At 44.7% G+C, this 24167-nt stretch overlaps 1 protein-coding gene across 1 annotated transcript in view; it reads left to right on the forward strand.

Moving 5' to 3' along the window:
* LOC128836101 (NACHT, LRR and PYD domains-containing protein 3-like) overlaps positions 1-23752 on the forward strand; it is a 35637-nt gene extending 11885 nt beyond the window's left edge. The window contains exons 6-10 of the mRNA XM_054026119.1: positions 2284-2373; positions 4793-4882; positions 7761-7931; positions 13175-13345; positions 21852-23752. Coding sequence (XP_053882094.1) covers positions 2284-2373; positions 4793-4882; positions 7761-7931; positions 13175-13345; positions 21852-22122 — 793 coding nt within the window. The 3' untranslated portion in view covers positions 22123-23752. The remainder of the gene's footprint in view (positions 1-2283; positions 2374-4792; positions 4883-7760; positions 7932-13174; positions 13346-21851) is intronic.
* Positions 23753-24167: the final 415 nt, after the last annotated feature.

Raw genomic sequence — 24167 nt, forward strand, 5'->3', positions numbered from 1 at the left:
AGATTCAGAGTGCTCTGTATAAGTGACCTGTCTTCTTCTACAGCTTCGTCACAGTACCAAAGGGCGTAGACCTGCCCAGCTCCACCAGCAGATGAACATCAAAAGCAGTAGGTATAAGGACCTGGGGATGAGACGCTCGGTCTGTAGCACCTGGGACAGCTGATATTTCCAGAGTGCCACCAGGAGGCCATGCAGAGGCTCAGCCAGGGAGCTCTATGTAGAATAGGTGCTGCAGGAAGTACTGCCCAAGAGTCTCAGAGTGAGGTACTCTGGGGACCTCTGATTGGCCAAGTGCCCTATTTAACCCCAGGGGTTGCCCCAGGAAGTTGTCTGAGGAACCACACAGACTTTGGCCTGCTGCAGTGCCAGACTTTATTTGATCTCTTGGTCTGTGACTCCAGTTTGATTCTACCCCTGATTCTGATTTCTGCCTCTTGAGTCTAATTTGGTACTGTCCATATCTTCTTCCATACCACTTGAATTGTAGTAGATAGTTGTGCTCATTCTAATACCTCTTCACTACTTATTCTGTCATAGAATCATAGAATATTAGGGCTGGAAGAGACCTCAGGAGGTCATCTAGTCCAACCCCCTGCTCAAAGCAGGACCAACAACAACTAAATGTCCACCCACTCTGCTTTGAATAGTCTATGGCAGTGGTTCTCAAACCTATTTACCATTATGGGTCGCATCCAATACTACCTGTATGGCCTTGAGTCACATGGGCCACAGCTCTGTGCTGAGTAGGTCACAAGCAGCTCACAGGCCACAGGTTGAGAACCACTGGCCTATGGAGACACCAGCAATGAACTCTGTTCAATTTGCATTAAATTGACTTATTTTTTTCCAGGACTCTGCTCCATAGAGATCCTAAGTTTTGATGATTTTGCTAAACACATTTGACTTCCATATTTTACTGAGTTTTTTAAAATAGAGCACTCGCTTCACCTATTCTGGGCTTTATATCAAATGCAATCACCAGCATCATGAATGAGGCTGCCCGGATAAGTTAATTTATTAAGATTTTTTCAAGAATTCATCTCTCAAATAGATAAAAGAATTGCTACATAAATTAATTTTGATAACTTCTGTCTTTAATTTATTAATAATAAGATCTAATTCCTTGGCAGTATTTGCAAGACCATCTGTCATTTGCTGCATATCGTTAGCTCATTTATTTATAAGACAAATGTCATCTGCAAAGTCTACGTCTCCAACTTCCCTATCTATCCACACAATGCCCATCTCCATACTGACAGTCTGTCGAAATCAGTAGCAAATCCAAACATTGTGAGGGACAAGATACAACCTTGCCTGATACCAGCATTAACATTACACCAGTCTGCTAACTCTTGGTTTATCCTTATGGCACACAGAGCTTTCTGATACAACTTTACAATAATTTGAATGATTTTCTCTGGCACCATGATTTCCTATCTACACTGCCAAATGCCTTTTGGAAACCCACAAAATTTAAGACTACTGGCAGCATCCATTCATTACTTTGTTCTGCGGTTTACACAAGTTCTACATGGCCAAAAAACAGCTTGTTGTCTGCTATCTATGGCCTTTAAAGGCTTGTCTACATGGGGACATGCAGGAAAGTTAATCTGAATTAACTAAACATAAATTTGAAGTGGATTTGTTAAACTATATTAAATCTCTGTGTGGATGCTGTTCTTCAGAATTAAAGTGGCCTTAATTAGGTTTAGTTTAATTCACTTTCAAAGGCCATTTTAATTCTGAACAATGGCGTCCACACAGGGATTTAATGCAGTTTAACTAATCCACTTCAAATTCATATTTTAGTTAATTCTCGTTCAGGATGATTGCACAGAAAACTTTCCCTGGGCCTGAAAGCAGTGTAATCTTGTGCCAGTTGTCACAATCACTCAAATCATATTTTTAAGGGATTTTGATTAAGTATCCTCATTTCCATTCTTCTGAGACATATTTCTTCTCCTATACCAAATTGAAAAGGCAAAGCAGGATTTTCACTGAAAACAGCAGTTCACCCATAATCCTCTTTTACATGGCCCAGCCACTAGAGGGGGACAAATGCTGCACAGGGTTAGTGTGGGTTACACTGCTTTTAGGAATGAATAGCTAACGTGACATCAGAAGAATGGACTGTGGTGTCTTCAGAGGCTTCTCTTTGTTTTCTTTTTAAAGAGGATAATAAATGTCTGATGTGGAATAAAACCTACCCCATCATCGTCAGGAAAGGAGATGGGAAATCTGCCTTTAGAAAATAATATTTTGAACTTCCATTCTCTCTTCTAGGAACCCAGGGATTAAAGATCTGAGAACTTCAACTGCATACCCATTGTGTCAAGGACTGAAGGATCCAAACTGTAAACTAAAAACAATAGTGTAAGCAAACTCCTTTCTTTAGTTCTTTTGTTACTGCTGCTATGCCAGGAGTTTGGCAGCAATGCATTTCTGCCCATTGTCTGGTATTACTAATCCAGCCCAATGCTAATGGTGTGAGAGAGACCCACCCTCTGCACAGCATCTCCAAACACCCAGCCTAGGTGAATACCAAGCACTACAAGTGGGCATAATAAACTGGTACAAGGTGGGTGGGGGTTGAGCAGAGGACAATTAGAAATTACAGTCAATTATCTGAATAAATCATAAGCTTGTTTTCATGTTTCTGAAGGTAAGGGAGACATTACGTATTTTGTAGGAAGGATATATTGTTTTCTAGGCAAAAAACTTTAGATCCTCAAGATTATTCATTTATGTGTTTTGGTGTGAGAATGCTACTAGAGCCTGATCCTGTAAAACCTTATCCATGTGATTAGTTTCAGGGAAGTGAAGGCGACACTGCTTTACTTAGTAATTAATTATTTAGCAGTAAGGACTATTTGTGTGAGGCAGGACTGCAAAATCTGGCCCTTAGTTAGCAGGCCCATATTTGCTGAAGTGTCGTTAAGCTGTCCTGTCTCCCTAGTGTAACTGTACTGTGAAGACTTATCCATAGTTTGCAGTCCCACAAAATCAAATTTTAGGCTCCCTAGAAGTGGGAGTGGGCTCCTGCTCTCTGATAGGATTGGGGTTGGTGCATCAAAAGAAATCGCAGGGGGTCAGGATGCCTCAGCTGTAAACCCATGCAGAAAATCTGCAAATAGACCAAGCCTAGTATCTCCTGCCTGCTGCTTTCCCCCATCCCTTCAATCTACCCCATTTTCTAACCTACCTCTCTCCCGCCATCAGGTTTCTTTCCCTCACAAAACCATTGTGCTCCCGTTTCTCTATCCTAAATAACCCCTTGCTTGTGAACAAAGTTACTCCCTAGTCAGCTGCCCCCTGTCTCAGCTAACTCTGGTTGGGAGGGAGTGATGTTCCCTTCTGGTGTTATCCAGACCGGTGATCTGCTAGGTCACTCCTATCCTTGACTCTGGGAGCCAGCCTTACCCTGCTCTGCTGTGAGAACCCCCACTCATGGGCTGTTCACGCACAGCCTCTGGCATTTAAGCTGCTCCTTGCATTGTGCAACCGAATGACACTAGCCAATATCTCCAGTCCCAGACACAACCCTAGGAACTTCCATCTTGCAGTGTCCAGTTATGGCCGCTGCATGCTGCAAGCTTATATGAGTTCATCAGTTTAACAAATACATTGATATGTACCAGGCTTGTTATCCCAAAGGGAGTCTCTGACACTCTTCAAACCAAATGCACTGCTTCAGGTAAAATAAACAAACATTTATTAACTATGAAAGATAGATTTTAAGTGATTATAAGTGATAGGCAAAAAGTCAGAGTGGTTACCAAAATAAAACAAAATATAAGCACACAGTCTAAACTCTCAACCCTATTAGACTGGGCAACAAGTAGATTAAGCAGTTTTTCTCACCCCACTGGATATTGTAGTCCTTAATATACAGGTTTGTTCCTTAAACCTGGGCCAGTCTCCTGTGTTGGAGTCTTGTCTTCTTCTCAGTGTCTTGGTTTCATGCACCATGGGTGAGGGGGCAGGAGAAGAGCCCAGCAGCCATTCATTACTTTGTTCTGCGGTTTACACAAGTTCTACATGGCCAAAAAACAGTTTGTTGTCTGCTATCTATTGCCTTTAAAGGCTTGTCTACATGGAGACATGCAGGAAAGTTAATCTGAATTAACTAAACGTATAAATTTTAAGTGGATTTGTTAAACTATATTAAATCTCTGTGTGGATGCTGTTCTTCAGAATTAAAGTGGCCTTAATTAGGTTTAGTTTAATTCACTTTCAAAGGCCATTTTAATTCTGAATAATGGCGTCCTCACAGGGATTTAATGCAGTTTAACTAATCCACTTCAAATTCATACTTTAGTTAATTCTCATTCAGGATGATTGCACAGAAAACTTTCCCTGGGCCTGAAAGCAGTGTAATCTTGTGCCAGTTGTCACAATCACTCAAATCATATTTTTAAGGGATTTTGATTAAGTATCCTGATTTCCATTCTTCTGAGACATATTTCTTCTCCTATACCAAATTGAAAAGGCAAAGCAGGATTTTCACTGAAACCAGCAGCTCACCCATAATCCTCTTTTACATGGCCCAGCCACTAGAGGGGGACAAATGCTGCACAGGGTTAGTGTGGGTTACATGGCTTTTAGGAATGAATAGCTAACGTGACATCAGAAGAATGGACTGTGGTGTCTTCAGAGGCTTCTCTTTGTTTTCTTTTTAAAGAGGATAATAAATGTCTGATGTGGAATAAAACCTACCCCACCATCATCAGGAAAGGAGATGGGAAATCTGCCTTTAGGAAATGATATTTTCAACTTCCATTCTCTCTTCTAGGAACCCAGGGATTAAAGATCTGAGAACTTCAACTGCATACCCATTGTGTCAAGGACTGAAGGATCCAAACTGTAAATTAAAAACAATAGTGTAAGCAAACTCCTTTCTTTAGCTCTTTTGTTACTGCTGCTATGCCAGGAGTTCGACAGCAATGCATTTCTGCCCATTGTCTGGTATTACTCTGTATTCCATTTGAAATGTATCTCTGAACGGCAAATCATAGTAAACACCTTAAGAATCAAACTCCATTTGACATGAAACACTAAACTAACCGTGTGGCAAACCCTCTTCTCTGCCCCCGCCCAGTAAGTAGGCCAGGTGCTGGGCTGATGCACAAGGTGAAAGACTCCTCCTCACTCAGGGCACGGAGCGGCTGTGGAGTTTCTTCACAGAGACTAATCCAGCATAATGCTAATGGTGTGAGAGAGACCCACCCTCTGCACAGCATCTCCACACATCCAGCCTAGATGAATACCAGGCACTACAAGCAGACATAATAAACTGATACGAGGTGGGTGGAGGTTGAGCAGAGGACAAGTAGAAATTACAGTCAATTATCTGAATGAATCATTTCCATGTCTTTTATGTTTCTGAAGGTAAGGGAGACATTACGTATTTTGTAGGAAGGATATATTGTTTTCTAGGCAAAAAACTGTAAATCCTCAAAATTATTCATTTATGTGTTTTGGTGTGAGAATGCTTCTAGAGCCTGATCCTGTAAAACCTTATCCATGTGATTAGTTTCAGGGAAGTGAAGGCGACACTGCTTTACTTAGTAATTAATTATTTAGTAGTAAGGACCATTTGTGTGAGCCAGGACTGCAGAATCAGGCCCTTAGTTAGCAGGCTCATATTTCCTGAAGTGTTGTTAAGCTGTCCTGTCTCCCTAGTGTAACTGTACTGTGAAGTCTTATCCATAGTTTGCAGTCCCACAAAATCAAATTTTAGGCTCCCTAGAAGTGGGAGCGGGCTCCTGCTCTCTGATAGGCTTGGGGTTGGTGCATCAAAAGAACTCTACGGGGGTCAGGGTGCCTCAGCTGTAAACCCATGCAGAAAATCTGCATATAGACCAAGCCTAATATCTCCTCCCTGCTGCTTTCCCCCATCCCTTCGATCTACCCCATTTCCTAACCTACCTCTCTCCCGCCATCAGGTTTCTTTCCCTCACAAAACCATTGTGCTCCCGCTTCTCTATCCTAAATAACCCCTTGCTTGTGAACAAAGTTACTCCCTAGTCAGCTGCCCCCTGTCTCAGCTAACTCTGGTTGGGAGGGAGTGATGTTCCCTTCTGGTGTTATCCGGACCGGTGATCTGCTAGGTCACTCCTATCCTTGACTCTGGGAGCCAGCCTTACCCTGCTCTGCTGTGAGAACCCCCACTCATGGGCTGTTCACGCACAGCCTCTGGCATTTAAGCTGCTCCTTGCATTGTGCAACCGAATGACACTAGCCAATATCTCCAGTCCCAGACACAACCCTAGGAACTTCCATCTTGCAGTGTCCAGTTATGGCCGCTGCATGCTGCAAGCTTATATGAGTTCATCAGTTTAACAAATAAATTGATATGTACAAGGCTTGTTATCCCAAAGGGAGTCTCTGACACTCTTCAAACCAACGCACTGCTTCAGGTAAAACAAACAAACATTTATTAACTACGAAAGATAGATTTTAAGTGATTATAAGTGATAGGCAAAAAGTCAGAGTGGTTACCAAAATAAAACAAAATATAAGCACACAGTCTAAACTCTCAACCCTATTAGACTGGGCAACAAGTAGATTAAGCAGTTTTTCTCACCCCACTGGATATTGCAGTCCTTAATATACAGGTTTGTTCCTTAAACCTGGGCCAGTCTCCTGTGTTGGAGTCTTGTCTTCTTCTCAGTGTCTTGGTTTCATGCAGCATGGGTGAGGGGGCAGGAGAAGGGCCCAGTATGTGTCCACTCTGTCTGTTTTATACCCTCAGTCGATGTGCTTGGAGAGCACAAGTCCAGGCTTGTATGAGGGGGCATTGCTGAGTCTCTCTAAGCAAGGTTGAGCAATTCCCCTGGTGTGGCCTCATGCAGGTGAATCATTGCATTGTTGCTCCCTCATTGGACAATGGTTGTTGATGGTTTGTTTGACACCCCACCCCAGCGTTGGTTACTGTCCTTGCTATTGCCTCTGGGGAGCTAATATCTGGCTCAGGGGTAGGCAACTTATGGCACCCGTGCCGAAGGCGGCATGCGAGCTGATTTTCAGTGGCACTCACACTGCCGGGTCCTGGCCACCGGTCCGGGGGGCTCTGCATTTTAATTTAATTTAATTTTAAATGAAGCTTCTTAAACATTTTAAAAACCTTATTTACTTTACATACAATAATAGTTTAGTTATATATTATAGACTTACAGAAAGAGACCTTCTAAAAACGTTAAAATGTATTACTGGCATATGAAACCTTAAATTAGAGTGAATAAATTAAGACTCAGCACACGACTTCTGAAAGGTTGCTGAGCCCTGATCTGGCTGATTCCCCAGTGGGGGCTGCGATCGGCCGACCCTGCCGCGTCAGCAGGTAAATAAAACTGGCCCGGCCCACCAGGGTGCTTACCCTGGCGAGCTGCATGCCAAACGTTGCCGACCCCTGCTCTACAAGAACACCATTTGTTAAGCACAGGGCTTGGCAGGTGGGAATATGTGCACAGAATGTGCATATCGTATCAGGCGATTATCCAATTTCTGTATTTTTGTGGGATGCTATGTGAAATATTCTGAAACTATTCTTGCACTGTGTACAAATACAATCTGAATCGGTAATTCATCACATACTGAATTTTAATAATTAAAATGCATTGGGTGACATGTATACAGGCTTTATAGACACTGAAACTACCAAGTTACCAGAATGAAGAAAGTGTCACTGAACTAAGTAAAGCAAATACTGCCCCCTTTATGGAAGGAGATGATTATTGTTCTCTCTGTTCCCTTTGCAGGTTGCGGCAGTGCAGTCTCACAGCTGCTTGCTGTGGGGATCTCTCTGCTGCCCTCAGTATAAACCAGTCCCTGACCGAGCTGGAGCTGAGTGGGAATGAACTGGGAGATTTAGGAATTAAACTTCTGTGTGACGGACTCAAACATCCCAGCTGTAAACTGCAGAAATTAGTGTAAGTCATTGCTGGGTTCCTTGATACAGTAACTCCTCACTTAACATTGTAGTTATGTTCCTGAAAAATGCGACTTAATGATGTTAAGTGAATCCAATTTCCCCATAAGAGTTAATGTAAATAGGGGGGGTTATGTTCCAGGGAAATTTTTTTCACCAGACAAAAGACTATATTATATATATGTATACACAGTATAAGTTTTAAACAATCAATTTAATACTGTACACAGCAATGATGATTGTGAAGTTTGTCTGAGTTGGTGGAATCAGAGGGTGGAAGAGGGAGGGATATTTCCCAGGGGATGCCTTACTGCTAAATGAGGAACTAGAACTCAGCTGAGCCATCAAGGATTAACACATTGTTGTTAATGAAGCCTCATACTCTACAAGGGAGCACGAATAGAGGGAGGGGAGACAGCATGGCAGACAGAGACAGAGACGCACCCTCTGTTTGTGAGAGAGAGAGATGTGCATTGCCCCTTTAAGTATGCTGACCCCTGTCTAAGTACACTGCCTTTTTAGATCAGGAAGTTGAGACAGCAGCTGTGCCTGCAAGCTCCCTCTGTCCTGAGCCTTGTCATGTGTCCCCCCGGCTCTATGGAAATAGGGTAAGTGGGGGCAGAAGCAGGGGGTAGGGGGACACCCTGATATTATGCTCCTTCTTCTCCCCCATACTGCACAGCAAGCAGGAGGCTCCCAGGAGCAGCTCCAAGGCAGAGGGTAGGAGCAGCAAATGGCAGTGGGGGGAGGGACAGCTGAACTACCAGCAATTGATAGCCTGCTGGGCGGCGGCCGCACAGGGATCTTAGGGGAGCCGGGAGCTGATAGGGGGGCTGCTGGTCCACCCCGGTTCCAAACCCCCACCAGCTAGCTCCAATGGGCTGCTCTTTCTGCAAGCAGTAGACAAAGCAGGTGGCTGCCAAACAACATTATAAGGGAGCATTGCCAAACTTTAAACGAGCATGTTCCCTAATTGATCAGCAACATAACAAGGAAACAACATTAACCAGGATGACTTTAAGTGAGGAGTTACTGTACTTTCCTTGTTAGGCCAGCCTTTTCAAAAGTGCTAATTTTGCACTGAGAATATTATGAGGTCCTATTTTCACTTACGAAATCACCTGCATTTGCAGGAGCAACTGGATATACAATTACTGAACTGTGTGCACAGACATTTGGGCAGGTAAATGTGGGTTTTGTACATTCAGTCTCATGATTGTACACAAATGTTCATAACAGCTAAGAGAAAATCCATTTTCTGCATGACACAGTACAGCCCTTCCCCAGCCTAAGGGTCATTTCTCCCACAAGTATTAACTTTATCTCCTCAGGCACTTCTGTGTGACAATAGTCAAGAGTCACAGAAAGAGTCGCTTTCCTCTGACAATGAACCAAGGAACCTTATTAGAATAAAGAAAAGACCATTATCCCTAAAGTTATTCTCTCCCTTTGACTCTCAAGTTTCTGCCTGGAGCCTTCTCTCATCCCTCATGCCTGGCTTCCTTCTACAAATGTAAAGAAATAGCGCACACATACTCACAAGCACCGGAGCAGGAGTTGTTGGTTTTCTTTTAAATTTTAACTTTATTTTGATAATGAAGAAAAGTGTGTTCCCACTCCCCCTTCCCCCTCTCCCCCTGACTTGCCTCGTTCGCAAAAATAGTGGGACTGTTTGTTTGTTTTATCCCAAACTTCCAGAAGACATTCACATTTGGGCAATAGTGAGCAGAACTGGAATGTTTCACCCAAAGGTAAGTTTTAGAAAGTCCTGAGTGACTAAATCATGGTACCAAAGGGGAAATGCTGAAGCAGCCTGAACACATGCCACAATGGGCCACAACAGGGTAAGTTGGTACCCTTAACTCACTCAACAATATTGTTAATCTATCCAGCTATACTCTTAGCCTAGCAGAAGAGTCTGTCCTATCTCAGAGCTTCTCCTGCCCCACCACCCCCATGAACATGATACAGTTCTGTGGTGACCTGGAATCCTTCTTTCGCCATCTCTGACTCAAGGAATATTTCCACCACACCACTGAACAGCACACTAACCCACAGAAACCTTCCTACCAACACTACAAGAAGAAGGATTCTTCATGGACTCCTCCTGTAGGTTGAAACAACAGACTGGACTTCTACATAGAGTGCTTCCGCCAACATGCATGGGCTGAAATTGTAGAAAAACAGCATCACTTGCCCCATAACCTCAGCCATGCAGAACACAATGCCATCCACACCCTCAGAAACAACTCTGACATTATAATCAAAAAGGCTGACAAAGGAGGTGCTGTCGTCATCACAAATAGGTCGGAGTATGAACGAGAGGCTGCTAGACAACTCTCTGACACCACATTCTACAGGCCATTACCCTCTGATCCCACTGAGGGGTACCAAAAGAAACTGCACCATCTACTCAAGAAACTCCCTGAAGAAGCACAGGAACAAATCTACTCAGACACACCCATAGAATACCCCTGGTCAGGGTTCTATCTGCTACCCAAGGTCCATAAACCTGGGAATCCTGGAGGCCCCATCATCTCAGACATTGGCACACTGACAGCAGGATTGTCTGGCTATGTGGACTCTCTCCTCAGGCCCTACGCTACCAGCACTCCCAGCTATCTTCGAGACACGACTGACTTCATGAGTAAACTACAATCCATTGATGATCTTCCAAAAAACACCATCCTAGCCATTATGGATGTAGAAGCTCTCTACACCAACATTCCACACGAAGATGGACTACAAGCCGTCAGGAACAGTATCCCCGATAATGTCACAGCAAACCTTGTGGCTGAGCTTCGTGACTTTGTCCTCACCCACAACTATTTCAGATTTGGGGATGATTTATACCTTCAAGTCAGCGGCACTGCTATGGGCATCTGCATGGCCTCACAGTATGCCAACATTTTTATGGCTGACTTAGGACAACGCTTCCTCAGCTCTCGTCCCCTAGTGCCCCTTCTCTACTTGCGTTACATTGATGACATCTTCATCATCTGGACCCATGGGAAGAAGGCCATTGATGAATTCCACCATGATTTCAACAATTTCCATGTCACCATCAACCTCAGCCTGGACCAGTTCACACAAGAGATCCACTTCCTGGACTGTACAGTGCAAATAAGCAATGGTCACATAAACATCACCCTATACCAGAAACCTACTGACCTCTATACCTACCTACATGCGTCCAGCTTTCATCTAGACCACATCACATGATCCATTGTTGTCAGGGCTGCTTCCCCACTCTGAACTTTAGGGTACAAATGTGGGGGCCTGCATGAAAACTTCTAAGCTTAACTACCAGCTTAGATCTGGTCCGCTGCCACCATTCCCAAAGCTAATTCCCTTCCCTGGGAAGCCTTGAGAAACTCTTCACCAATTCCCTGGTGAATACAGATCCAAACCCCTTGGATTTTAAAACAAGGAGAAATTAACCATCCCCCCTCCTTCCTCCCACCAACTCCTGGTGGATCAAGATCCAATCCCCTTGGATCTAAAAACAAGGAAAAATCAATCAGATTCTTAAAAAGAAGGCTTTTAATTAAAGAAAAAGGTAAAAATCATCTCTGTAAAATCAGGATGGAAAATAACTTTACAGGGTAATCAAACTTAAAGAGCTCAGAGGACCTCCCTCTAGCCTTAGGTTCAAAGTACAGCAAACAAAGATAAACACTCTAGTAAAAGGTACATTTACAAGTTGAGAAAACAAAGATAAACTAACACGCCTTGCCTGGCTGTTTACCTACAAGTTTGAAATATGAGAGACTTATTCAGAAAGATTTGGAGAACCTGGATTGATGTCTGGTCCCTCTCAGTCCCAAGAGCGAACAACACCCAAAACAAAGAGCACAAACAAAAGCCCCCCCCCCCCCCCCCCAAGATTTGAAAGTATCTTGTCCCCTTATTGGTCCTTTGGGTTGGGTGTCAGCCAGGTTACCTGAGCTTCTTAACCCTTTACAGGTAAAAGGATTTTGGAGTCTCTGGCCAGGAGGGATTTTATAGTACTATACACAGGAGAGCTGTTACCCTTCCCTTTATAGTTATGACAATTGTCTACAGCCAAGCCCTAAGATACAACTGCATTTGCTCCAATCCCTCAAACAGAGACAAATACCTACAGGATCTCTATCAAGCATTCTTAAAACTACAGTACCTACCTGGGGAAGTGAAGAAACAGATTGACAGAGCCAGAAGGGTACCCAGAAGTCACCTACTACAGGACAGGCCCAACAAAGAAAGTAACAGACCGCCACTAGCCATCACCTACAGCCCCCAACTAAAACCTCTCCAGCGCATCAGCAAGGATCTACAACCTATCCTGAAGGACAATCCCTCACTCTCACAGTTGGGAGACAGCCCCCCAACCTGAAGCAAATACTCACCAGCAACTACACACCACACAACAAAAACACTAACCCAGGAACCAATACCTGCTACAAACCCCATTGCCAACTCTGTCCGCATATCTATTCAAGGGACACCATTATAGGACCTAACCACATCAGTCGCACCATCAGGGGCTTGTTCACCTGCACATCTACCAATGTGATATATGCCATCATGTGCCAGCAATGCCCCTCTGCTATGTACATTGGCCAAACGTGACAGTCGCTACGCAAAAGAATAAATGGACACAAATCAGACATCAAGAATTGAAACATTAAAAAACTATTAGGAGAGCACTTCAATCTCCCTGGACACTCAATAACAGACTTAAAAGAGGCCATTCTTTGATAAAAAGCTTCAAAAACAGACTTCAACGAGAAACTGCGGAACTGGAATTAATTTGCAAACTTGACACCATCAAATTAGGCCTTAATAAAGACTGGGAGTGGCTGGGTCACTACAAAAAGTAATTTTCCCTCTGTTGATACTCACACCTTCTTTTCAACTATTGGGAATAGGCCACATCCACCTTGATTGAATTGGCCTCCTTAGCACTGACTCCCCACCACTTGGTAAGGCAACTCCCATCTTTTCATGTGCTGTATATTTATACCTGCCTACTGTATTTTTCACTCCATGCATCTGATGAAGTGGGTAATAGCCCACGAAAGCTTATGCCCAAATACATTTGTTAGTCTCTAAGGTGCCACAAAGATTCCTTGTTGTTTTTGCTGATACAGACTAACACGGCTACCCCTCTGAAGCTAGTGCTTCAGTACACTGATGAATGAATTAAATGGAGTAAAGTGGTCAGTTCCTCTCTGTTCACTCTGCCCATCTCCATCTCTGCAGGGTTTGGGATTGCCAGCTCACTGATGCTTGCTGTGAAGATCTCTCCTCTCTGCTCAGCACAAACCAGTCCCTGAGAGAGTTGAACCTGAGAGGTAATAACCTGAGTTATTCAGGAGTGAAGCTTCTGTGTGAAGGACTGAAACATCCAAACTGCAAGTTAGAGAAGCTCGAGTAAGTGACTTCTAGTTTCTGTATCAACAGAATCTGTTGCACTGTGTGCTGGGCTTCCAGTCACCTAGAGACGGGTGTGGCCTGCATGAACCAATGAGGTGAATTGGGCTGATTTGTATGGGCTGAGGGTGGGAGTGTGTTCTGTGTCTCCAGGAGGCGCTGCACACACAGGGGCGGGGGCCAAAGTAGCTTTAAGCCGCTTTTGTGCCATTCTGACTCCAGGCTGTTCAGGGCCTGAAACAGCCAACAGTGTAACTTAGGCAACCCACCTCCTCCTCCCATCTTCTACACCGGGGCTTGCACAGAGCAGCCTGTGACTGTCCGGCACAATGCTAATACTGGGGGAATTTGCCCCCTGCCAGCTAAGGAGCTGTTACTGCCCTGCATGCTGCAGCAGTGTGCAGGGGCTGTAGAAGGAGGGAGAATTCTCCTCCATGTGCGCATGATTTTCAGGGCAGGGATAGTGTCTCCCCAAGTGTTTGTTCAGCGGTTAGTAGAGCTGGTCTGGAATTTCCCACTGATACATTTTTTTAGATAGAAAATTACAGTTTCTTCAGAATTGAAATTTTCTATGGAAAAATGCTGATTTTTGCAAAGCTCTTTTGACTTTTTTTTTTAATAGGAAAATCAAATTAAAACATTTCATTTCAGGGCAGGTCGACATTAATCATTGTGTCTGCCTGACCTGCCACAGTGCATCATGGGAATTGTAGTTTGGGTCCCATATGCCCCCCATTGTCACTTATTGGCTTGGTTCTCCTTCCGGTATATGTCCCACATGATGGGCCTTCACTGCAGAGCTCAGTCGCAGGAAGACACTGTGGTGCATCATGGGAGACGTCAGGCCATGGCGCCCACACCACTGGGGTGAAGGGAGGCAGGAGGGTTCCCAAGAGACTCAGCAGCAGCTCTGGTAGGCACATTCAGTAATGTCAACCTGAGCCGATACAGAATGTTTTGATGCAGTAATGTTGGTATGTTTCATTTAGATGGAAAAAGTAGGACCACAACTTTTAAACATTCCCAAATCAAGTTTTTTTCTGAACATTTTGTTTGAGAAAAGTTTCAATATTTCAACCTCTACAATTTAGGATCTAAAAAAATGTCAAAATAGTGGAATTTCCCAAAAGATGGAAATGCTGTTTTTTGATAAGCTGCAGGGGCTGGCATTACTTGATCACAGAGTAAGAGGTTTTTTAAAAAAAAATTTAGTCGAGCACTTGTGGAAAACCCAGTGGGCAAGTTTCCTGCTTGAGAAGTAGACAGCAGCACAACTGGTAGAAATTATTTTGTCAAAAGGTCATTTGACAGAAAATTGAGTTTAGAAATATCTGCTTTCCTCTCAAATTCTCAGTTTTTCTTTAGAAAACAGAACACTCAAAACTCAAAAACTTTCAGCTGAAAACCAAAACGTTTTTTGGGGTCCCCCCCATTAAAAGGTGAATATTTTGGGGGTGAGGGAATGGAGGGAGGGAAACATTTTCTGCTCTAGTTATAATGTTCTCAGCCAATATGTCAAATTTGTCAATTTTTGGCTAGTGAAGCCTTTACAAAATAATTAAAAAACACATTTATCTGGATTTCTGAACTATTCACCACATAATACAAGGGCGCAATTTGGTTATCCTTCCCCAATCCCCCATTGTGAACTGCACATAGTAGCAATGTTATTTCCTTCCTAACGCCAAACCAATCAATCGTTGCTAAATCTCTTAGGAACACATGCATGGCTAGCCATCATATCTGATTATGAAGTCACAGCATTGCATGTGTACTCATGTGGCTGTATAGCCTGACCTATGAGGAGCAAGACCACAAACAAGTCACACACAAACATGCAGGCTCCCATGGAAGACTTTGTATGATGCTTGGCCCTTTTTTTCAATCTGTTTTTCTTGTCTGTCTTCATCAAACTGTTCACAACCGTTATTGACAGTAGCTCTCCCTTCATGTCTATCCTTGACTATGTTTTCAAAGTTATCAATATTTATGTCACATAAGGTCAGATTCTGCTTAAGGGTGTTTTTGAAACATTTTCTTTGCCTCTCCCTCCGGAGCTTTCTGAGTTTCAGCTCACCATAGGGAATTTTCTTTGGGAGTCTGTTGTTGCCCATTCTGATAACAGGACCTGCCATCTAAACTGAACTTGGATGATCATTGCCTCAGTGCTGGTGCTTTTTGCTCTTTTAAGGACGTTAGTGTTTGAGACTTTGTCTTGCCAGTTGACTTTTTGAATGGAGTGGAGACAGCAAGTGTAATTTTTAAAGTTGCTTAATGTATCTGTGGTAACCTGTCCATGTTTCACATCTATATGAAAGGGACACGATCACTGCTGCATTATCCATAATCAGTTCCGTTGTCTGATGGTGTGCTGGTTGAGTATCCAAAGGCAAAGTCTTCTGAGGGTCTGGCTGGCCTTTTGTATTCTGGTATTTCTTTATCCAGGGAACCATAATTTGAGATGGTGCTACTCAAGCATGTAAAGTGATTGATGCTTGTTAGTTCTGCATCATCAATGGTGATGTTTTGCTCAATAGTTGTAGTAGACGGAGCTGTGTGAAAGAGGACTTCAGCTTTTTCCAGGATGATGGTGAGTCTAAATTGTTTAGTTGCTGAAGGGTGGAGTGTTGTTGCTGATGCTGTCAAGGCTGCTAAGCTGTTACAGCTGCTCAGTGCTTCTGTCCTTGGAACTCTGATGTTATCAGCACTAGCAGATAGTGCAGCCTGCTAATTCAGCAAACCTCAATGTTACTCAGAGAGAAGGACCACAGGCATGGTTGAATGACAAAGGCACTTGGCCAGGTTTATTGCCCTCAAGGCACAGTCCTAACAACTCGCAAAACTTGCACAAGTACATTAACACATGGGTGCCCTGCAGCAAGAAGCGGCTCAGTCAGGAGTGGGAGTCTCCGCTGTCCCCTTGGCCACACAAAGGGTTAAGGTGAGGTACCCCAACATTTATAGACTGAGACAAACAACTGGGATACACAACTTACCTACCACCTTACGTATTTCATGACATCTGTTTGTTACCTCCTCTTGTGCCTTATTCAGGGATGATGTCCCTAGCCTCTGTTTGCCAGAAGCTGGGAATGGGTGACAGGGGATTGATCACTTGATGATTACTTGTTCTTTTCGTTCCCTCTGGGGCACCTGGCATTGGCCACTGTCAGAAGACAGGATACTGGGCTAGATGGACCTTGGTCTGACCCAGTATGGCTGTTCTTATTTCTGATATCTTGAACAAAACATCCCTATTCATTATTCTATCAAAGTATCTTATTTTGTGCTAGATTGGGATGTATTTATACTGGCCTTCTGGAATGTATTTATATAAATATCTAGTGCTTGGTACTTTTAGCAATGCTAGCAGAAACATTGCCATGTTCATGTACTGGACAGTGAGCTTGTAAAGCATCTGCTTTAATTCATAGCCTGACTTTGGTTCACAGCCTCTGGTTTAGGCCTCAGATCTTGCACCAGGCTCTCTCTCTCTCTACTACAGTGGCCTCTGAGAACCTATCAGGGATAAGTTGTAGATCATGTTTTACTCTGATTAAACAGAGCACATTCATCTGCAAAAATGGCTTCATGCATGAGTTTCTCAAGAACGTTTGTCTTTGCAGTAACCCTTTGGAGATTGTACCTTATGTATACGCCCTCTTGAAGGTTGCATAAATCAGAATGGCTGCAAAAAAAGAAACCAAAAAGGGCTAGTGCCAGTTTGCAGCCTTGTTTCACCCCATTAGATATGGGGAGTGATTTAGAGAAGCCACTATCTGAGGGTACTTGACCAGACATGTCTTCATGGAATTGACGTATGATGATAATTAATTTGGTGGGGCAGCCAAACTTTTTTTCTTGAATTTTCCAGAGGCCATTTCTGATCAGTTTCAAACTTATTTTAAGATCAATGATGACCACATAGTCCCATGTTTTGTTGAATGCATTTTTCTGGAATCTGTCTCACAAAAGTAAATCATGTTTGTGGTGTTTCAACCTGGTCTAAATTCACACTGGGTCTCTGGTAGAAACTTCTCTGATACTGTTCTGAAAACCCAATTGAGCAAAATGTGGAAAAGGATTTTGCCACCTACAGATAGCAGGGAGATACCCTGATAATTACCACTGTCAGATTTGTTCCCTTCATTTTTGTATAAATGTAACTATGGTATCTTTGAAGTCCTGAGGAATTTCCTCAGCTTCCCAGATATCTTTAATGATTTTGTGTAGAAACACATGAGTGCATGGTGATTCCCAGCTGCCATTTGAAGGCTTTGGCTTGTGCCCATGGCTGTCTCTGTGGTACATACAATTACATTTCTACCTTTAATACTGATTATGGGGAATGGTCTTGAAATAAGTGCTGGCCCTTAGCTCGTTGCTGGAAGTCCTTGATCAGCACCTCCCGATCTGCCTCCACTTGCTGATGGGCTTCCAGGACCTCCTGATGGACACGCAGCAGATCATGCTTCTGCTGTTGGAGAGAAATTACTCAAGAGCCACGTTGTGAGCTTGCCCCAGCCACTGGTAACATGTGGCACCGCTTTGCTGCTGCTACTGTGGGCAAACTTTGGCTTGTGTTTGCCACTGCACCTCTCCCCTGCACCTCTCCACCTCTGGTATTAGTGCTGATGGATCCCCTTGTTCCTGTTCCTGTCACTTCTGGCAGCATGGTGGGCTGCTTCAGGGGCCTCCTCTGCTTCCCAATCTTCCTCCCAGTATCTGCAACCCTCCAGGGCCCACGTCTGGACACAGGACCAGAGACAGCACCCCATGGTGCTCCCAGCTGCGTTCCCCAGCAACCTCTTGTGGTCCTGGACTGGGAACCACTGTTTGATCTGCCCAGGTCCTGTGTTCTACTTCCCCTTCCCTCTCTCAGTCTCCATGGCCTTGTTAAAGCCATGGGGGTTGCTATATGAGTTACTTCACCGCAGTGTTGCTTGTCCCTCCAGCAGCCCCCTGGGGAAGAGACTTTCCTCAAAGGCCCCTCCTCTCTCTCTCTCCCTCTCCCCTTGTATCCCTTCAACCCCAGGGATGTGCGTCACTCCTCTCTGGCCCCTCACCCCCTATTCTCCCCAGTGCTCCTCCATGAATCCAGAGCTGCTCTATCTGTGTTGTTCTCCATAGTGCCCTGACTCCTTGTGCAGCTGTGATTGTGAAGTTTGTTTTGGCCCTGGGTCATCAGTGTCAGTGGGGGGGTCTCCGGGTGTGGAGCATCTTGTCAGAACTAATGCATGGCCAGGAGCTGAGGGTGTGAACTTGCGTCTTGTGAGTTAGTTCCCTGTCTCTTGTGATGAGACCAGTGCCTGCCTGTGAACATGGGACCCCTGCGAGGGCTTTGAAAATTCAGAATGAGCCGCTGTGCCCTTAACCACACCCTGTTCTCTCCTTTTGTTCCATACTCCTCCCAGACCCCGATGTATGACTAACGCGCCCCCCCCCTTCTTTTACATAACACTCTGAGCTTCCAGAGGAGCAAAAATGAAACCCTTGTATCTGCCCAGCCTGCCAGGTTTGGCTGCACAGGCTTTGGAAAATGTCATCTCTTAGTGCCTCAGTTACCTTGTCTGTTAAATGGGATTATCTCACAGGTGTGCTGGCGGCTAAATTCATTCATGTTTGTGGAGTAAGTCAAGAGCCTTAAATGGAAAAGCGAAGCAGTGGCTTGATTCTTCCTATACGCACTAAAGCTCTCCAAGTCCCTCCACTCCCTGATACAAATTCCTCCTGTCAGCCCCTGGATATCTGATAACCGTTTTGACCATTCACTCTCCACAGTGATCCAGCTCCTCACAGTAGTGAACATCTTACATCTCTTCTTCCCTTACCGGTCGGTTAGTACATTCAGCTGCATGACGTGTGTTCGCCAGGGTTTAAGATGCCTGCAGACAAAATTCCACAGCTGCTTTTTTGTTGTTGTTGTTCTGCTCCGGCTGCCCTGTAGGGGGCGGCGGCGCGGAGGACGGGAGCGCCCTGCAACAAGCCCGGCAAGACAGTCCTGGTCCTTCCCTCCCAGCCGACCGGAGCGGCGCGGAGCCCTCCCGGCAGGCGGCGTGGCGGAAGGGGGCCGCGTGGCAGCGCCCCGCTGAAGCCCTGGCCGCCACCCCTTCTCTCTCTCTCCCCCCGCTCCCTCCTCCTCCCCCCACTAGCCGGGGCACATCTGAAGCGCAGGGAGTCCCCCTGCACCCTGGCTCCGGGTCTGTTTATTTTTTTTGCTTGGGGCGGCCAAAAAGCCAGAGCCGGCCCTGTGTGGGGTTTGAGATATTCCTGGTAGAACTGCCAAGTTGTCTGAGATTTAACACATTACTCTGTGATGCTTTTAGACACACATCTGCCTGACATGGAGGGTGCACAAGATGGCAGGGGTTAGGAGGGCAGGGTTAGTGTTGTTGGGGGAACCTTAATTCTGCATTTCTATACTTTCTAAAGCTGTCTTGTCTTATTGTAACTTTAAGAGTGACTTTTGTGGCATCTGTGGTTAAAATTGCAATGCTCTATTAAGCTTCATTTCCATTAAGAAGTTGATAAATATTTACAAGCTTGAACTTAGGTTGATAGTTGTTTGTCATGGTTCATTTTTGTGACAGTGTACCCCATAAGGCTTTATGGGGAGGGGGTGCTTATAAATGTATGTATGACATAACTGGAATATGTTTTGTGCTGCCTGTGCCATGTAACATATCTCCGTAAGGGTTATGGTCTACTATATCTATTCATCCTATTTGTACATATATATCATTTTCTACTCGAGGTTAAGAATATGGGCTGTATGCTTGCCTGATTTCTAAGTAAGCTTTGTGAGGCATTTGGTCAGCTTCTTTAGGAAGGAATTTGCCAGGTTAAGTACCTGATCAGGAGACACTTAGGGAACAATGCATCTTGGAATGCTCCAATCCACATGAGAAGTCTTCCTGGAGACATGCAAGATGCCATGTGGACAATGGCGTCGGCCTGCAAAGACTGAGTCATGCAGGGGCATGTGACTTGCCCAGGTGACTCCAAAACTCCATCTTGGAGCTGGGCTTTGCATAGGAGGGAGGAGGGGGGTCTCCACCCACAAGAGAGAGTCTACTTAAACCTATGGGAGACCCCTCCAGGTTGTCTTCAGCTGGTTAAAGAAGGAGCCTCTCCACCCCCCCCAGGATACTTGAAGGAGACTGAAACAAAGGACAGTAACTACAGGGGGTGTGAGTGATTGCTGGACCCAGGCTAAAAGGAGCTTAGCCTGTAAAAGGGAGCACTCTGGAACTGGTGAGGAAATTATCTGTATTCAGTTTGATTAGGCATAGATCTGCGCATTTTATTTTATTTTGCTTGGTGACTTACTTTGTTCTGTCTGTTACTACTTTGAACCACTTAAATCCTACTGTCTGTATTTAATAAAATCACTTTCTATTTAGTAATTCACTCAGAGTATGTATTAATACCTGGGGGAGCAAACAACTGTGCATATCTCTCTATCAGTGTTATAGAGGGCGAACAATTTATGAGTTTGCCCTGCATAAACTTTATGCAGGGTAAAACGGATTTATCTGGGTTTAGACCCCATTGGGAGTTGGGCATCTGAGTGCTAAAGACAAGCACGCTACTGCGAGCTGTTTTCAGGTAAACTTGCAGCTTTGGGACAAGTGATTCAGACCCTGGGTCTGTGTCTGGAGTCAGACGGGAGTGTCTGGCTCAGCAAGACAGGGTGCTGGAGTCCTGAGCTGGCAGGGAAAGCAGAAGCAGGGGTAGTCTTTGCACATCGGGTGGCAGCTCCCAAGGGGGTTTCTGTGATCCAACCCGTCACAGATGCCTGCAGACAAAATTCCACAGCTGCTTTTTTGTTGTTGTTGTTCTGCTCCGGCTGCCCTGTAGGGGGCGGCGGCGCGGAGGACGGGAGCGCCCTGCAACAAGCCCGGCAAGACAGTCCTGGTCCTTCCCTCCCAGCCGACCGGAGCGGCGCGGAGCCCTCCCGGCAGGCGGCGTGGCGGAAGGGGGCCGCGTGGCAGCGCCCCGCTGAAGCCCTGGCCGCCACCCCTTCTCTCTCTCTCCCCCCGCTCCCTCCTCCTCCCCCCACTAGCCGGGGCACATCTGAAGCGCAGGGAGTCCCCCTGCACCCTGGCTCCGGGTCTGTTTATTTTTTTTGCTTGGGGCGGCCAAAAAGCCAGAGCCGGCCCTGTGTGGGGTTTGAGATATTCCTGGTAGAACTGCCAAGTTGTCTGAGATTTAACACATTACTCTGTGATGCTTTTAGACACACATCTGCCTGACATGGAGGGTGCACAGGATGGCAGGGGTTAGGAGGGCAGGGTTAGTGTTGTTGTGGGAACCTTAATTCTGCATTTCTATACTTTCTAAAGCTGTCTTGTCTTATTGTAACTTTAAGAGTGACTTTTGTGGCATCTGTGGTTAAAATTGCAATGCTCTATTAAGCTTCATTTCCATTAAGAAGTTGATAAATATTTACAAGCTTGAACTTAGGTTGATAGTTGTTTGTCATGGTTCATTTTTGTTTTCACAGTTTGTCAGAAATCAACATAGATGAAAAAACAACCAAAGAATTGGAAGTTTTGCTGCAGATAAAACCTGGTTTGTCAATTGTGCATAATGCAGCATCCAGCCATCAGAACCCAGATACAAAGACAAGGAGGTGTCATACATTCATCTGCAGACTAACATCTCGGAGTGCAGAACTAATGTGGAATATTTTTGTGATGCACTGTCGGGAGGTTGGACTCGTTCTGCTGTTAAGCATTGCTACATATTGGCTTCTCTGGCTGATGTATATTTAAGTATCTGAAATGGAAGGTTGTATAGAGAATTTACAAATCTTGAGACAGTTTTTGACTTCCTTTAAGGAATCACAGTAGCACAAGAGATTTGAAGGGGGAATTGCTTTCCCTTTAAAGCTGGCGTGTCAAATACCTGGCCCATGTGATGTATTTTTGTTGCTGTATCACATACTCAGATTCTGCAGAGTAGAAGCTTTTCTTTATTGACTTTTTAAAAGTAACTTTTTTGGCCTTATAGTTGTGAAGAAAATTTCCTGTATGTGAAATGAGTGTCACTGAAGCAGCATTGTCTGGCTGAGTCTGCAGATGGCCTGAGGACCCTGGGAAGTGTGAATGCTAATGCAAACCCTGCCCCTCCGTAATCTCCCTAGGGTGCTATTTCTAAAGCCCCAATTCAATGTCAACATGAACTATTTCATTGCTGATCAGTTTAGGGGATGGAATGGGGAAGAGGGTCGGAAGCAGGTCCATACGGGTGGGAAGATGGGAGTTAACAGGGAAGGAAAACCAGAAGAGAGACACAGACAGTGAAGAAGGGAGATAAACAAAGGGAAAAAATAAGAACTAGTCCTAAAGGAGAGGAGATTTACCCAGTGACTGATACTGAATGGGACAGGAAAACACCGATCAAATAATAAACAACAGAACTTTTCAGTGGTTGATATCATTGCTACGTAAAGGCCACGTTCTACCCTGGAGCTCTGAGCCAACCTCCCATTGCCATCAGTGGGAGCTCCGCTGTGGACCGAGGGGAGTGTGGAGTCTGACATTTATTTCCTGACCCAAGGACCATAATTTAACAAGGAAATTCAGCCCCTTCTAAAGAGCAAGTTTGAGATACACCATAGGTGTCAATGAGAGACAGAGTACAAAGGGGTTAATTCCCCAGAGCCATTGAGGGTTTATGCTGATGTAAATCTATTAATACTGAAACAGAATCTCTGCAGTGAGGATTCAGGTAGCGGAGATGATTCACTGTCAAAAAGTAGAATTGTTGGAATAAACCGGTTATAACCAGATGGTTACACCGAAGAGTGCTGGAGAAATTTAATAATGAAGTAAAGCTGCTAACCATTGAAATCAGCTCCTGTAGCTGAGACCTGGGACATAGCAAACACTGAATCTATCTCTAAGTGTTGAGGTGATCCTGGGAGTTACAGGCTGGTGAGCCTTGTGACAGATGAACACAGGCATGTCTTTGAGACTTTATATTATCTACATGTTTATGAGCCAGACCTTGGAAGCTGGAAAACTTGAAAGATTTACACTGAGATGGGCCTGGGGAGATGGGCTTATTCATAGGCTGTTGTATCAATACGTGTTATATTTGTGGGTATTTGTGGGTTCCTGGCTCACTGGCTGGATTTCCTGGGGAATCTGGAGTCACTAGGGGTGAATAAAGCAAAATCCCAAGACTGGTTGTGCAGGTGTCCAGACACTGAAGCTTCTCTCACTGGGGAAAGGGTCAGTGGCTGGTTTTACCTGTTTCAGGAGGCCTGGGAAACAAAAGCCCTAAAATCATGTACGAGTGTGAGCCTGAACTGACAGAAGGGCTCATTCAATTCAATAACCTGACATGAACTTTGAGTGAGAGACTCGAGAGCAGGAGGGGGATTTGCTCCACTCTTGTTCTGACTTTAGAGGGTGTCGTTAGTTTGTGGGTGGGGGAGAGGGCTGGGGGCCTAAGGGAGGGAGAGATGTGGGTTGGAGGGAGGGGCCTGGTCACCTCATTGTCAGTGTAGGAGGAAGACTCAAGAGGCCATGCTTGGATCCAGAAGAGAATTGTCATTCTGTTCCAGTAGCTGTCACTATCATTTGTATATTTACAAGGGTTTTGTACAAATCCACAGCTGTTATGTTTGCATTTTGTGTAACTATTTCCAAGATTTGTTTATCCTAGATGTACGTTTGCATCAGTTTTGCTGGAGTCCAATAAAGATCAGAATCAAGAAATAATGTTGCACTTTAAAGATTGTATTTCTCGCCATGGTTTGTGCTAATGCACAAGAATCCTCCTGTTCTCTAGGGCTAGGGGAGTCCTGATG

This window comes from Malaclemys terrapin, chromosome 4 (assembly GCF_027887155.1).
Source record: "Malaclemys terrapin pileata isolate rMalTer1 chromosome 4, rMalTer1.hap1, whole genome shotgun sequence".
NCBI lineage: Eukaryota > Metazoa > Chordata > Testudines > Emydidae > Malaclemys > Malaclemys terrapin.